The 18,026-nt window shown below is 39.5% G+C and overlaps 1 protein-coding gene across 1 annotated transcript in view; it reads left to right on the plus strand.

Moving 5' to 3' along the window:
* Nucleotides 1–11,776, plus strand: part of VEGFC (vascular endothelial growth factor C) — a 232,717-nt gene extending 220,941 nt beyond the window's left edge. Inside the window, 3 exon segments of the mRNA XM_030191521.1 lie at nucleotides 831–940; nucleotides 1,638–1,968; nucleotides 10,785–11,776. Coding sequence (XP_030047381.1) covers nucleotides 831–940; nucleotides 1,638–1,968; nucleotides 10,785–10,899 — 556 coding nt within the window. The 3' untranslated portion in view covers nucleotides 10,900–11,776.
* Nucleotides 11,777–18,026: the final 6,250 nt, after the last annotated feature.

The raw sequence follows: 18,026 nt of genomic DNA on the forward strand, positions 1-18,026 counted from the left end.
CCAAAATTGACTTTTGATTATGCCGATTTGGGCAACCCTGATAGAAGGACGCCCATCTCCCGATTTGTGCTAAAAGATGGGCGCCCTTCTCTTTCGAAAATAAGCCTGACAGTATACCAGAAAGTCCACACAAGTCCTCAACACTCTGATTTCCAGGCAGAGGGAAAATTACTAACTCGCAGCTTACTCCCTCAGACCCAAAGGAGATTTTGGAGCCCTTTTCCTGGTAAAAAAAAACAAAAAAATCCACTTGTTACAGGGCAAACAAAGGGACCAAGACTTACATGTGTGAAAATTAATTTATAAAATTAGCCCCAATGTGCATACCTGATTGTAATTTGTCTGATAAAAGCAAGTAATTAAATCCAATCCCAACCAGTATTGAGGATGTCTTCAAGAAATGTCATAGTTTTGCACAGAATCATTTATGGTTTATATAGACAGTCTTTTTCTTGCCTATGTATTCTTAGATTTTCAGAATCTTCACACTTTATTTATTTATTGGAATTTATTAACCACATTTATGAAGAGATTCACCCAAGGCGGTGTACAGCAATAATGTAATAGTCTGAGTTCTATAACTCTCATCCTTTTTTTTTTTTTACCCAATACACAGAAATATATGGATGGGGCCAAAAATAAATTCATCGTGACAAGCCTATGATAACTGCTAATCATTTGCATGCTTTGGTGCTTCAGTAACTCATGTGCATCTAAGTACAAAAAGATCCTCATGCTATATAATGTTGTGCTTTCCAGGCAGATATGTTTTTCAGAGCTTGCAAATAAGTTCTATTGTCATTCAAATCCACTGATTATTTGATTCCTAGGTGCCATGTAGCAAACAAGACTTGTCCAAGGAACTATGTCTGGAACAGCCACATTTGCAAATGCTTAACACAACAAGACTTTGGCTTTTCTTCTAATCCCGGAAATCCAGGTGAACAGTTATATTTAATAGGATTAGAAGCAGTTTCTTGTATTTCACTGAATACAAAAAGAGCCATTTTAAAACCTACACAGTCATAACTGGGTTTTTTCTTTTTTTCTTTTAATATGAGTTAACTTCTTTTTAAGCACTCCTTGGTATTTTCTGCCAAGTGTTATTAGAAGTATGTTGAAGTATACAATTACCAACTCTAAAGTGAATGTTCTAATATGCTCTCTTAACCTTGCTTACAAAAGGCTGTTGTAACTGTGCTGTTAAGAAAATTGTCAATGACAAGCTATTAGCAAAAAATAAAAAAGTTTGCTTAGTTAAATCAGGGGATGTTTGCATAAAAATGACTAACTAAAAAGCATTCTGTTATAAGGTGCCATCTCTATGGAATAAGTTATCCATCGAGTTGAAGGTGTTTGGTTGATATTCCTACTTTTTGCAAATGTTGTAAAGCTTAGTTATTTGAAATTGCTTTTCCTATAATTAAATTGATTATGATATGCATGCATATATTTAGAGTATGAATTGTAGTAATGTATTTGTTTGAATTTGTTATTATCTTTAATTAATGTGTTGTAAGTCTATATAAGGACTGTGTTGTAAACTGCTTTGCAACTTTCGAAGAGACGTAGTATATACATGACACGGAATGAAAGAAAACGTACTGTCTGCTGATTAGTTTTGTTTGGTTCTCTAGACAGTGAAGAAGGATTCCATGATATTTGCGGACCTAACAAAGATCTAGATGAGGAAACCTGTCAGTGTGTCTGTAAAGGAGGACTAAGGCCCTCAAGTTGTGGACCTCACAAGGAACTGGACAGAATGTCATGCCAATGTATGTGCAGAAATAAACTTCTCAGCTCCTGTGGACCAAATAAGGAATTTGATGAGGACAAATGTCAGTGTGTGTGCAAAAAAACTTGTCCCAAGCACCAGCCATTGAATCCTGCAAAATGTATCTGTGAATGTATAGAATCTACAAACAAATGCTTCTTAAAAGGAAAGAGGTTTCACCACCAGACATGCAGGTGAGAAAAACATATTTTTGCCATTAAATTAATCATATTTCAGTAATGAAATTCAAAAATAAATAGGATATACCCATATAGTCTGCCCAGTAGTTGTACCTGCTCTGTGCAGGTTACATCCCTCTATGCCCTTCTTTGGGGTTGTACCTACTGCTTTATGCAGTTTCACTGGTATTTTAAAAAAAAGGATCTGCCAACGTAGAGCCTTTTCTAAAATATATGCAGGAATACATGTTTATGTACTGGCCATATGCAGCAGGAGTATATATCAATGTCTAAAACATCAATGGAGACAACACCATAGCATGCACATCCAAGTGTCGGCGCTTAAACTTGTAAGTTGCTATTTCAGACCTAGACAAGTAAGTACTGATACTAGCAGGCTTATTTTCGAAAGAGAAGGGCGCCCATCTTTCGACACAAATCGCAAGATGGGCGTCCTTCTCACAGGGTCGCTCAAATCGGCATAATCGAAAGCCGATTTTGGGCGTCCTCAACTGCTTTCCATTGCGAGGACGACCAAAGTGGAGGAGTGGCCTAGTGGTTAGAGTGGTGGACTTTGGTCCTGGGGAACTGGGTTTGATTCCCACTGCAGGCACAGGCAGCTCCTTGTGACTCTGGGCAAGTCACTTAGCCCTCCATTGCCCCAGGTACAAATAAGTACCTGTATATAATATGTAAGCCGCATTAAACCTGCTATGAGTGGGAAAGCGTGGGGTACAAATGTAAGAAAAGAAAGTTCCCGGGGGCATATTGGAAGCATAGCGAAGGCGGGACTGGGGCGTGCTTACCACATGGGCGTCGTCGGCCGATAATGGAAAAAAGAAGGGCGTCCCTGGCTTGGATTTGGTCGTTTCTGAGATGGGCATCCTTGGTTTCCAATATCGCCGAAAATCGGGGACGACCATCTCTAAGGTCGACCTAAATGTTGAGATTTGGGCGTCCCTGACCGTATTATCAAAACGAAAGATGGACGCCCATCTTGTTTCGATAATACGTGTTTCCCCGCCCCTTCGCGATGATGTCCTCAGGAACACTTGGGCGCCCCATTCGATTATGCCCCTCCACGACTGCCAATTTGGAAGCCTTCATAACTAAATGCTCCCAATTAAATGCAGAGGCTGCAATTATTTGGCATTATTGATTTGGGGGGAAAAATACAATGGGGAATAAGGGAGACTGACCTCCCTTCATCAATCCTGTAGAGCATTGTCCAAAACTATCACTTTTACAAAACCAATTGAAAAATAAATTTAAAAATTGCCCAGAAGCAGTTGTAAATCCTAGTGAGAATCTCTGTGATCATAAATATACATTCCCTTGCCAAAATGGAGAATACATGAATATTTTTTAGTCTCTCCCTAGTCCTACACAAACCATGTGCCTTTGCTATATGCACATAGTTCAGATGTATTTTATTTATTTATTTGTTACATTTGTATCCCACATTTTCCCACCTATTTGCAGGCTCAATGTGGCTTACATAGTACCGTAAAGGCATTCGCCAATTCCGGTATGAACAAATACAGTAATGTTGTAGGGTAGAACAAGGTTCATGTGTACAGACACAGAGAATCGTAGAGAGGAAGAATTATTACCTTCGAAAGCTAATGTAAATCCTGGCTTTCTAAAATTGCATTTTTCAATTATTTTCTACCGCGGGAAAATGTGTGTGCCAACTTCAGAACTACTGCTAGGCGCCTGAGCTACTCCGGCGGTAGGCTAGCCCTACTGCAGCCTAGTAAAAGAGTCCCTAAGCTTTTAGCTGAAAATTTTTCTTAATTTAGGAGCTTAAAAGTTATGCTTATAAAATTAGGTCTGCCTTTCATTTGCCTAGATTTATTAGCATAATTTATGAACCTCAGTGCAGATTTCTCTCATGAATATTCATTGTGGATATACTGAAAACCTGACTGGCCGGGGTGCCTCCAGGACCAGGTTTGGGAACCACTGCCCTTAGGGCATGCTTGGATGGTATCAGAAAATAACATGAGTAAGCTGTATTTTCACATTGATTTGTTTGTGAATTAAAGAATGCCATAGTGGGTCAGACCAAAGGTCCACCTAGCCCAATATCCTGGTTATAACATTATTTATTTAGTACATTTATAGCCCACCTGTCACCTACATAGGTTACAAGTAAACATACACAAACATATTACATCTATCAACAATTTATATCTAATCTCATTCCAGCATAACATTAAGCATAAGTAGTGGTGTGTTGATAAATGCTTAACAAAGGGCTCATTCTCAAAAACAAAAACAACTGTATATATGTACATAACTGTATTATACATTTTATTAGTATAAAGGATATGTCTAGGCAGCAACCAATTTACAAATAATATTAAAACATACAATATTTACTGTAAATTCCATATAGCCAATTGATTTTCATTTAATGCTTTGGTTGATTTTTGCTGCAATCTTGTATTTGTAGGCAGTCTCTGTTTGCTATTCATCCAAGATTAAGTGGAGTGGTAGCTGTGTTTGTTTACTTTTAAAGGTAAATAAATAGAAATAAATGAAAAAATAGAAAAGAAGATAAGATGATACCCATTATTTATTTAGTTATTTTATTTTATTTATTTAGATTTTGCTCACACCATTTTCAGTAGTAGCTCAAGGTGAGTTAGTTAGTTGTCAACATTTTCTTATTTCAGTCTGATGAAGAAGGGTTACCTTCGACAGCTAATCAAAAACTATATTGTTAGTCCAACAAAAAAGGTATCATCTTATTTTCTTTTCTACATTTTGATTTATTTGTATTTATTACCTCCAAGATTTAACAAATGGAGTTGCATCCCAATCTGCTAACTCTTTCCCAATAAATTTATTGACATTAAATCTGACATATGATTTACTATCAGGCTACTCACCCTATATACCAATATATCCTCTACTGGGAAACTGGAACAAGCTGGAAACACAAACACTACGTGCTAGCAGAATCCTTCACCTCAGTCACACATGCAGAACATGGATAGACTTCAACTGATACAAAATAGGAGGCACAAAAAGATGCAGGCAAAATCTGGAGACCCCCCCCCCCCCCCCCCCACATACACACACAAGAAAGCTATATTCTTTAAGTAGCGAAAATACTGGTAAAAGTAACAGAAATGCATTTTCTTCCGTAGTCTTCTAAATACAAAATTAGAAAACATGTACATCCACGAACAGCATGTCCCCCTCTCCTCTCCATGTGCTGTATTTCCCCCTTTTCCCTTCTCCCTTCCCTTTCCTCCCCCCCCCCCCCCCATGTGTAGCTCCTCTACCTTCCCTTCCATCCACGTGCAGCTTGTTCCCTTTTCTCCCTCCCATCCATAAGACATAAGCATCGCCACACTGGGACAGACCAAAGGTCCATCTAGCCCAGCACCCTGTCTCCGATAGTGGCCCATCCAGGTCACAATCACCCAACAAGATCCACGGAGCAAAGCATTTTGTACTGCTTGTCCCAGGAATAGTGGATTTTTCCCTACGTCCATTTATAACATTTATGGCCTTTTCCCTCAGGAAGCTATCCAAACCTTTCTTAAACTCTGCTAAGCTAACCGCTTTAACCACATTCTCCGGCAACGAATTCCAGAGTCGAATTACGCGCTGAGTAAAGAAAAATTTCCTCTTAATTTGTTTTAAACTTAATGCACTCCAGCTTCATCGTATGCCCCCTTGTCCTAGTATGTTTGGAAAGCGTAAACAGACGCTCCACTCCACTCATTCTTTTATATACCTCTATCATATCACCCCTCAGCCGCCTTTTCTCCAAGCTGAAGAGCCCCAGCTGCTTTAGCCTTTCCTCATAGGAAAGTCGTCCCATCCCCTTAATCATCTTCGTCGCCCATGAGCATCTTGTCCCCTTCTCTCCTTCCCATCCATGTGCAACTTGTCCCCTTCTCTCCCTCCCATCCATGTGCAACTTGTCCCCTTCTCTCCCTCCCATCCATGTGCAACTTGTCCCCTTCTCTCCCTCCCATCCATGTGCAGCTTGTCCCCTTCTCTCCCTCCCATCCATGAGCACCTTGTCCCCTTCTCTCCCTCCCATTCATGAGCAGCTTGTCCCCTTCTCTCCCTCCCATCCACAAGGAGCATGCCTTCCTCTCTTCTCCCTTCCATCCATGTGTAGCACGTGTATCAACCCCCTCCCCTTCCTGGGCCTACCTTATAGTCCTGGTGATCTAGTGGCCTCCGTGGGGCAAGAAAGAACCCCACTCTTTCCTGCCGTCTACCGCTGCTTCCACGTCTTCAAAATAGATGCTAAGACTTTAAGTGGTGGCCTCGCAAGACTTCCTTTTGAAATTGATCTAATTAGACTGTCTCTCTATGTCAAATGTTCAGCGCTGCATGCGTCTGGTAGTGCTATATAAATGTTATTAGTAGTAGTAGTAGTAGTAATTAGCATTCATTCAGTATTGTAATTGTAAACATCTAATCACAAAATCAATATTGAGAAAAAAATTGAACATCAGCATAGATCTTAAACTCTACATCCAGCTGTCTCAGTACCTCACACAGTGGTTTGATATACAAGTTAAAAAGCATGATCCATGAGGAGCTCCTATTTTTAACTGATGAACCTCTGATGTATTCTCATTCCACCTCACCACCATCTTATGATTTTGAAGATAAAAGACAAACCAAACACTTTACCCCTCATACCAAAATTCCTAAACCGGTTTAAATGAGTATTACAATTTACCATTTCAATGGCTGACAATATGTCAAGATTCACAAAACCAAATGAATATTGCTATCAATCCCTTTCTAAACACATTGATCATTGATAGTAACAATGTTTCAGTATTATGTCCGCTCTGAAAAACCAGATTGATTGGTGTCCAACATAAAAACTCTATCAACAAAAGGCATCAGCTGGTTCAACACCATAATCTTTGCCAATGCAGGGAAAGTTGAAATGGATGGATAATTTACAATACACAAAGGATTTAAACATTCTTTTTTCAAAAGAGATTTAACAGTTGCAATTTTTAACTGATCAGGAAATTTACCATCATTTAGGGTATCTTTTACGTAGACACGCTGGCGTTTTTAGTGTGTGTTAAAAATAGGCATGCTAAATGCTAAAGATGCACATAGAAATACATTAGCGTCTTTAGCGATTAGCATGCACCTATTTTTAACATGCACTAAAAACACCAACGCGCCTACATAAAAGACCCCCTTAATGATTTATTTACCAAGTTACATGGCAGAATCCCAAAAAGTAGCAAGATTCCATGCTATTTACTCCCAAGGGTAAAAAATGGCTTTCACTGGGTCCTTATGTCGAGGGGGTGTGGTCTGGGTATTTGGGTGTGGCTGAGGAGGGGTCAAAATATGGACATGCAAATCTGATTTCATATGGGGAAGGGATGTCTGTCCAAAAAGATAAACATTGGTACTTAGACCTAGTACCCGGCATGTCCAGGTTACAGAAAGGTGCTCAGATTCAGCAGCTCTCAATTGGAGTGATTAAGGAAAGTCACCCCCTTAATCCTCCAGTGGTTGGTGCATACCCTGAATGTGAAACTGGCAAGGATTACAGGAATGTTCATATTATGAAATGGCTTCATAGGCATCCATGTGGAGTGAATAGCCTAATAGTTAGAGCCGTGAGCTAAGAGCCCAGGGGTCCTTGGTTTAAATCCCACTACATCTCTTTGTGTTTTTTTTTTTCTTTTTAAATTGGAACCCTCCAAAGATAGAAAAATACCTACTGTAACTGAATGCACATTACTTCCATTTAAGCTCGAAGGCTGTTGAAGCAGTGTACATTCAGGTACAGTAGGTATTTTTCTATTCATGGAGCGCTTACAATTTTAAAAAAAAATCCCTCAAAACTGCAGTGGGATTTGAACCAAGGTCCATTGGCTCGCAGCCCACTGCTTTAACAATCAGGCTATTCTACATGAACATTCCTATGCTGCCACAATGCATCCCTGTCCCTTGTTTTTTTTCCGTTCATGATTTGGATATTTCAGTTTGTAAAATGGATATTCATGCTGAACATGATCAGAATATAGATGTTCATTTCTCATGTATTTTTAGAACAGTTTGTATGTCAGTATATCCTCCACCAGCAACATACTGACCTGGACACCTTTACTCTGAATTAGACATCCTTTCTAAAATACCATTCCACATGAATAGCTGCTGACATAGACTATGACAACTCATTCCGCACACTTATGATTTGATATACTACCCTTCCTGACTTCATAACAGAGTGGTTTACAAAAATACACATTCTATAAGGAAAGGGACACCATTATATTTTAATAGGAAAAGAGAATAAAGAGTGGCAGAACATAAAAGAAAAGTTGCAGGTAATGTTCACCTCCCTCTGGATCAAGTAGCATTAGGCTGTCCTGTAACCAGTGAAAGCCTGCTGGAAGAGATATGTTTTTAAATCAACTTTGAATTTTGGAAAAGATTCCTCTGTACTTAGTGACAGGGAATTCCAAATTAGGGATGGTACAGAAAGAATATTGTTTATAATTATTTAATGCTGGACTGTTGAGTTTTTTTCTGTTGCTTCTAATTTTGACTTAATTTTATTTACATACATAGCCATACTATAAAGCCAAATCATATAAAAATGATTGGAAAACTAGATTTTATGCAGGTTATGATACAGAGCTACCCAGAGGTGTTCTTATATACATGCTTCTAAGAACCATTTTCATGTGTCATATTTAGGCAGTTCTTATGATGGTACTAAAAGGTATCAGAACCTGTAAAATATTCTGTTTTCTTCAGGGTCAATATGACTTCTACAACGGTGTCCTAGTAATAGAAATTGATTGTGTCAAACATTATTTTGAAAACACAAAGCTAGATGAGTCCACATAAACAGTAACTTGGCTTTCTTCCTTCTCCTTTCCTTAATATTTTTATACAATTGTATTAACTGATACTACTCTAACTGAAAAAAACCTCATTGCTAAATTCTCATTACTTGCTGGTAATAAAAGTGACATGGCAACACCAAAGTAATTAGAGAATGTAGAACATAGGAACCTCTCATTTGGTAGAGGCAGAAACATATAGGGCCGGATTCTGTACATGGTGCCGAAAGTTAGGCACCAGGAAGATCTGCATGAAGGGCACCAAACCTTTATAGAATACTAGCATAGCACACAGGTCATTCCTAACTAGGCGCCGGACTTACCCCTGATAGAAACATGCATGATCCAAAGTTAGACATGGATAGGTACACCTGGAGTATTGTGTTCAGTACTGGTCTCCGTATCTCAAAAAAGATATAGTAGAATTGGAAAAGGTACAGCGAAGGGCGACGAAAATGATAGTGGGGATGGGACGACTTTCCTATGAAGAGAGGCTGAGAAGGCTAGGGCTTTTCAGCTTGGAGAAGAGACGGCTGAGGGGAGATATGATAGAAGTGTATAAAATAATGAGTGGAATGGATCGGGTGGATGTGAAGCGACTGTTCACGCTATCCAAAAATACTAGGACTAGAGGGCATGAGTTGAAGCTACAGTGTGGTAAATTTAAAACGAATCGGAGAAAATTTTTCTTCACCCAACGTGTAATTAGACTCTGGAATTCATTGCCGGAGAACGTGGTACGGGCGGTTAGCTTGACGGAGTTTAAAAAGGGGTTAGATAGATTCCTAAAGGACAAGTCCATAGACCGCTATTAAATGGACTTGGAAAAATTCCGCATTTTTAGGTATAACTTGTCTGGAATGTTTTTACGTTTGGGGAGCGTGCCAGGTGCCCTTGACCTGGATTGGCCACTGTCGGTGACAGGATGCTGGGCTAGATGGACCTTTGGTCTTTCCCAGTATGGCACTACTTATGTACTTATGTATGTACTTATGTATGTAACATGGTGCCTAACATTTGGGAATGCCCATGACCACACCCCCTTTTTGGTTATGAATGGGAAGCGTTAAGCGCCATTAACGGTAAATCATCATCTTTCTTTTAAATGCAAAATATTAAAAATGTAGTAGTGAACTTTGTGTTCAATATTCTGTAATCTATTTTCAGCTTAATAACTTTATTGATTTCTTAAAATTATAATAGATGTAATATACTAAGAGGAAGAGTTCTTTTTTGGATTGATAAACTATAAATATTTGTAATAGTTAAATATAAGGGAATTATTATACAATCTTCAAATTGACAGATTACTGCAGTTAAGTAAATAACTACATTCAGGGGAACTTTTACTAAGCCGTGTAAGCGTTTATGTGCACCCAACATGCGCCAAAATGGAGTTACTGCGTGGCCCATGTGGTGATTTCATTTTTGGCGTGCGTCCCAAAACATTTCTTTTTCTGGCGCGCGTCAGCTACGTGCGCCAAGTGGCATTTGGCGTGCGTAGGTCATTACCACCCAGTTACCGTGTGAGACTTTACCGCTAGGTCAATGGCTGGCGGTAAGGTCTCAGCACTTTTGATTTTGCTGTACGTCCGATTTCAGCAAAAAGTTTAAAAAAGTCTTTTTTACACACCCTCTGAAAAATGGATTGGCATGCGCCCAAAACCCGCGCCTGCACTACCGCAAGTCATTTTTCAGTGAACCTTAGTAAAAGGACCCCTCATCCCCTTAAGCACAGCAATATTTTAATTCACCAGTAAGGGTTTCAGGTTTTGTGATTTCATTCTACTTCAGCAAGGTTACTCCCATATGAACACAATGAGTCAAGAATTTTTCTTCATCATAGATTAAGGACTTTGTTGTTTGTGTACCAAACTCTAGACTTCAGGTATGTTTCTTTAATTTGTTACTAGACATCTGTACTTTTTATCAGTTCTGAGTCCTTTTTTTTTTCCTTTTCAGCTGCTACAGACCACCCTGCTCAGTTCGACCGAAACGCTGTGACTCTGGATTGTATTATAGTGAAGAAGTTTGCCGTTGTGTACCCACATATTGGAAAAGACCACTACTGAATTAGTGATCAGAAGAAATCACCATTGACTCTTTATGTGCATTTTTTCCAAAACAGAAAGGAAAAAAAGTACTGTTACTAGCATCAGGATTTATTTGTACACCAGAGACTCAAATAGATGATAAAGACAAAGGCGTCTTGCGTATTTCCTGAGAAATACAGAAGAAAAGTATAGAATTACCTGCGGCTCATCTTCAAAAGAAACTCTCTAAAGACTTTTCTGCCAACAGCCTAGGTTTTTCTTCGTGATTTTTTTTATTAATGACTATATAATTTATTTCCACTAAAAATATTGTGCAGCATTCCTGTTTATAGCAATAACAAATGTAAAGCTCACCATGATCATTATTTTTATATAATGCAAAGTATGTTTAAATAAAAAGAAAATTGTATTATATCTTGTAAATAACTTTCAGCCCACAGCTTGCTGTATTTCTGTTAATGATGAGAACTTAGAACAGTTCAAACAGTGATTCTCAAAAATATGACTGAAGAATCCTAATGTAGGCTGTGGGCCCTATGCACTATGGTTTCACTTATTTATTTATCCATAAGAAATATTTGATTTTTTAAAAATTGGATATAATTTTAGGTAAACTTGTACGTGATACTTAGAAATATCTGAATTGCAGAAACATCAAATAAGGCCTGTAATAACAAGTATGGGGAGAAGACATTTCATAGACATCAACAGAGAGATGTCAGTTGCACTGGATTAAAGATGCCTGTTGTATCAAGGAGGGAAGGAAGGTATTTATAGTTCTCTGTTTGTCCAACAATGCCCTATTCAAAACTATATGAGTCCTGACTGTGTTATGGTATATATTTTACAGACTTCCTTTAATTGGGTTCAACTTTTATTAGCTATTCCAGCTGAAATTGCACCAACATACCTGTATACCCTATATACTCATGAACCTATTTATAACTTCCTCATCTTAACAATAAGATATTTCTTCCCAAAAATCAATTTAAATATCTCCTTATGTAGCTTTAGATATAAATCCTCTTGTCTTGTATGTAGATTATTATAAACATATAGATTGATATTTTAAAACATTTATTCAGTCAGCGGAGGTGTTGACCGCATAAATGGTTTTATTTAAATAATCCTTTGTGGTTTTTCTACATATAACTGTTATATTCACAAAGGGGCCCTTTTAGAAAGCTGCAGGAGTGCTAATGTTCGCCAAATCGGCACTATCGCCGGGGTAGCATGTGTGCCCGGCAGTAATTCCAAGTTTGGCATGTGCCAAATCCTGTGGTAGAAAATATTTTTCCCGGAGGTAATCAGCATTACGGCCATGTTGGCACATAGGTAGCTTGTGAGCCCTTACCGCTAGATCAATGGCTGGCGGTAAGGTCTCAAGCCGTAAATATGTGCGTGCTAGCATGCCTATTTCCCAGCCCATTAAAAAATGGCCTTTTACCAACCAGGGTAAAAAGTGGCCCAACGTGCACCAAAAAGACGTGCCCACACTACCGCAGGCCACGTTTTACCATGGCTTTGTATAAAGACCCCAAACTGATCAACATTATATATCCGAAAGAAATGGGGCATGCAAAAAGGGAAATAAATTCAGCCACTGAACATGTAAGATATACAGTGGGGGAAATAAGTATTTGATCCCTTGCTGATTTTGTAAGTTTGCCCACTGACAAAGACATGAGCAGCCCATAATTGAAGGGTAGGTTATTGGTAACAGTGAGAGGTAGCACATCACAAATTAAATCCGGAAAATCACATTGTGGAAAGTATATGAATTTATTTGCATTCTGCAGAGGGAAATAAGTATTTGATCCCCCACCAACCAGTAAGAGATCTGGCCCCTACAGACCAGGTAGATGCTCCAAATCAACTCGTTACCTGCATGACAGACAGCTGTCGGCAATGGTCACCTGTATGAAAGACACCTGTCCACAGACTCAGTGAATCAGTCAGACTCTAACCTCTACAAAATGGCCAAGAGCAAGGAGCTGTCTAAGGATGTCAGGGACAAGATCATACACCTGCACAAGGCTGGAATGGGCTACAAAACCATCAGTAAGACGCTGGGCGAGAAGGAGACAACTGTTGGTGCCATAGTAAGAAAATGGAAGAAGTACAAAATGACTGTCAATCGACAAAGATCTGGGGCTCCACGCAAAATCTCACCTCGTGGGGTATCCTTGATCATGAGGAAGGTTAGAAATCAGCCTACAACTACAAGGGGGGAACTTGTCAATGATCTCAAGGCAGCTGGGACCACTGTCACCACGAAAACCATTGGTAACACATTACGACATAACGGATTGCAATCCTGCAGTGCCCGCAAGGTCCCCCTGCTCTGGAAGGCACATGTGACGGCCCGTCTGAAGTTTGCCAGTGAACACCTGGATGATGCCGAGAGTGATTGGGAGAAGGTGCTGTGGTCAGATGAGACAAAAATTGAGCTCTTTGGCATGAACTCAACTCGCCGTGTTTGGAGGAAGAGAAATGCTGCCTATGACCCAAAGAACACCGTCCCCACTGTCAAGCATGGAGGTGGAAATGTTATGTTTTGGGGGTGTTTCTCTGCTAAGGGCACAGGACTACTTCACCGCATCAATGGGAGAATGGATGGGGCCATGTACCGTACAATTCTGAGTGACAACCTCCTTCCCTCCGCCAGGGCCTTAAAAATGGGTCGTGGCTGGGTCTTCCAGCACGACAATGACCCAAAACATACAGCCAAGGCAACAAAGGAGTGGCTCAGGAAGAAGCACATTAGGGTCATGGAGTGGCCTAGCCAGTCACCAGACCTTAATCCCATTGAAAACTTATGGAGGGAGCTGAAGCTGCGAGTTGCCAAGCGACAGCCCAGAACTCTTAATGATTTAGAGATGATCTGCAAAGAGGAGTGGACCAAAATTCCTCCTGACATGTGTGCAAACCTCATCATCAACTACAGAAGACGTCTGACCGCTGTGCTTGCCAACAAGGGTTTTGCCACCAAGTATTAGGTCTTGTTTGCCAGAGGGATTAAATACTTATTTCCCTCTGCAGAATGCAAATAAATTCATATACTTTCCACAATGTGATTTTCCGGATTTAATTTGTGATGTGCTATCTCTCACTGTTACCAATAACCTACCCTTCAATTATGGGCTGCTCATGTCTTTGTCAGTGGGCAAACTTACAAAATCAGCAAGGGATCAAATACTTATTTCCCCCACTGTATGTCCATGTGCTGATGGGTAAATAGGTTTAATTTTTCATTTATAATTGGCCATTTAGAATTATATGTGCATTTTCAAAGTTGGCACTTCTCCAAGGTATTTCAAAACTGACAAAAATCCAAGGTATAAATGGAAAGAAACAGTGGCTGGGCTACTTAACATTGAGCTTGTAGAAAGTAATTTTATAACAGGTTGCCTAGGTACTATGAAGGCAATTCTGTAAACTGGTGCCTAGAGGTGCACACCACTTACATGCATTTAAAGGTGCCTGGACTAAGCACTATTCTATAAGGTAGTGCCTAAGTGCCATATTACCTAAGGGGGTGTACATATGGAAGGGCCATGAGCATGTCTTCCAGTTATGTGTGTAGTTCACAGAATGATATAAATTACATGCGTCACTTGATGCACCTATCTATGCCTGCCTTGACATGGCATGAGGACACACCTAAATATGGGCACGCCAATGCCAACTGTATTCTATAATGGAATCTTGGAGCCAAGATGCCGTTATAGAGTTGGCACTAATTGCATGGCATTGGGGTGCCTAAACTGAGACACCAATTTATAGAATTGTTGCCTGTATGTCTTTGTATAAAAGCCTCACAAGCCAGGCACGTTCATGGCTAAAATAGACTCATTTATATTTATGCCTGCATGGGATCAGTTGTAAATATACCTGGGTGAAATACACAAATTCAAAACCCACTTATAATGCTAGGCTCTGATTAATGTGCAATCACGGAACCATTAGCTAGGACCTCGGCAGTGACTTTTTCATGCAGGGATCCATAGCCTTGCAACTCACATAGCTCATCATTGGTCCATAACTGCTGCTAGAATCTAAGTATTCCTACTGGTATTTTCATTGTTTAATCACTACTTATCGTCCATCTTTGTTTTTTCATTATATATAAAAACTGGATAACCTTCATAGTTTGTTTCTCAAATGTTCAAATATCCAAAGTTCACTTTTCAGTCATGTTGTATGATCATCTGGACCCTAGCCGACATGGGTCATGTTTCATGTTGCTTCTTCAGGGCACATTCTTGAAAATACAATATTATTCTTTTATATCCTATTAAAAACACTATGGAGCTTATTTTCAAAAGAGAAAAAGGTCTAAAAAAGTGGCATAAAGTACCATTTGAATGTTTTTCTTCCCAAAACGTCCAAATCACTATTTTTGTAACCCATTTTAGACTGTTTTCTATCCAGTCCATTGGCACTGCATCCAAATCACAAGGGGGCATGTCAGGGATGTGTTAAGGGTGGGATGTGAGCATTTCTAACATTTGGTCATTTTTCTGCGATAATTAAACAAAACAAAATTGTCCAGGGCTAAAAGTTGTATGGTTTAGTCTAGACCTGTTTTAATAATGACTAAACCACAGAAAAGTGCCATAAATAACCAGATGACAACTACTACTACTACTTAACATTTCTAGAGCACTACTAGGGTTACGCAGCGCTGTCAACTGAAGGAATAAAGGAGTAACCCTCCCTTACTCCCCCAGTGGTCACTGACCCCCTTTCACCCCCCCCCCAAAGATTTGAAAGAAACAGTACATATCAGCCTCTATGACAGCCTCAGATGTTATGACCAGTCCTATTAGAACAGCAACAGGTCCCTGAAATAGCCTAGTGGTCAGTGCAGTGCACTGTGGACAAGGGGACTCAGGCCCATAATCCACTCTTAACTGTTACGCTTGTGCTGAAAAGTATCAACCCCCCCCCCCCAAACCCACCAAAAACTTACTATACCCAGATATAGGTGACAGCTGCAGCCATAAGGGCTATTGTAGTGGTGTATAGTTAGATACAGTAAGTTTTTTTTTTGGGGGGGGGGGGGCTCCTCATACATTATAAGGGAGTAACGGAGAGATGTGTACCTGATGTCCTATGCAGTGCCCCCTAGGGTGCCCACTGCTCTGCTGGGATTTCTGTGTGGCCAGTCTACTAAGAATACTGGCTCCTCCTACATCCCAATGGCTTGATATTCTAAGTTTTTCACTTGGACATTTTTTTCCTGAAAGTGGTCACAAAATAAAAATGCAGTGGGCACAAGTCATCTAAGAACATCAAGTTCAGCCCTCGTGGAAACACAATATTTAATGAATAAATCCACCTCTGCTCTTTCTAATTTAATAAGGCTTCAATATCCCCTCCCTCCCAACTTGTCTATTTTATCAATCACTCTCCAAACTATATCAATTAATAGATGTTTCTTTTCTAACCAGTGTACACCAAGGGGGCAATCTTGACCCCATAGTGAATACATGATTTATATTCCATTAGCCTTAGCTTAATTGGTCTTGATGATCGACCTATGTATAAAACATTGCATGGACATTTAATAGCATAAACTGCATGAGAAGTATCACAAGTGGAATTAGTTCTAGCCATTATTGTCCTTTGATAATTAGATATACAGTGAAACCTCAGTTTTCGTCGATAATTCGTCCAAAAATTATCGACGAAAACCGAGGCAACAAGCAGTGTGATCCCACAACCAGAAACAATGCCCCAGAAGAACGACATGTGAGAACGCAAGATTAGCAGCATGGGCACGCCGACGAAATCTGAGGTGACCGACGAAAACCGAGACAAAAATTTTGCCAAAGAAATCGATGATAACCGAAAACGACGAAATCCGAAGTCAACGAAAACCGAGGTTTCACTGTATATGAACTGACCCCCTCAATAGTGTTCTAGCACCACTGGCAATTATTACAGCGCAGATAACTATTACCATATTGGGACAGATTGAAGGTCCGTCAAGCCCAGCATCTTGTTTCCAACAGTGGCCAATCCAGGTTACAATTACCTGGTAAAATCCCAAAACAGTACAATACATTTTATGCTGCTTATCCTAGAAATAAGCACCGGATTTTCCCCAAGCCGATTTTAATAATAGCCTATGGACTTTTAGGAAGCTATGCAAACCTTTTTTAAACCCCATTAAGCTAACTGTTTTTACTACATTCTCTGCAAAGAATTCCAGAATTTAATTACATGTTGAGTGAAGAAATATTTTCTACGATTTGTTTTAAATGTACTACACTGTAGCTTCATTGCGTGCCCCCTAGTCCTAGTATTTTTAGAAAGAGTAAAGAAGCGATTAACATCTACCCATTCCACTCCACTCATTATTTTATAGACCTCTATCATATCTCCCCTCAGCCATCTTTTCTCCAAACTGAAGAACCCTAGCCATTTTAGCCTTTCCTCATAAGGAAGTCATCCTATCCCCTTTATCATTTTCCTCACCCTTCTCTGTACCTTTTTTTAATTCCATTGTATCTTTTTTGCGATTTGGTGACCAGAATTGCACACAATATTTGAGATGCAGTCGCACCATGGAGCAATACAAAGGCATTATAACATCCTCCATCAACAGATCTATTGGAGTATAGTAATCAATCTTCTTGTATGTTAATATCTCCACCAGAGTCTGGCCCCTGGTGTAAGCAATTAAAGAAACCAAAGCAGGAGTATAGGATGACACAATAACAATCCACCAGGGAGATGAAATTCAAAGCAGTTTGATTGGAGCACCAAAATGGAAAGACCATATGGACCATGTTTCAGTGAATGCAGCCATCTACCTCAGGGGTTACTATACACAACTGTATGCAAAAGGAAAATATAAATCAACATCTATGATCAAGTGTAACAGATGCATTAATAATGAAATAATAACAATTACCTGTTCATTTTGATGGAGAGTTCCTGGATATAAGAAGATAAGTGCCTCATTTTGAATTAATATTTTGTTAGGCCTTTTTAGGTCAACTATTGTTTGGAAAGAATTGAGATTGAGGTTCAGTGGAACTATAGATAGAAGTGATTGACCTTCACACTCATATTTATAGATCATTTTTGAGTTTGGAGCACTATTGAGTGGTTTTGTTATAGAGGTTTCAAAAAATAT

Source organism: Microcaecilia unicolor, chromosome 2, assembly GCF_901765095.1.
Source record: "Microcaecilia unicolor chromosome 2, aMicUni1.1, whole genome shotgun sequence".
Lineage (NCBI taxonomy): Eukaryota > Metazoa > Chordata > Amphibia > Gymnophiona > Siphonopidae > Microcaecilia > Microcaecilia unicolor.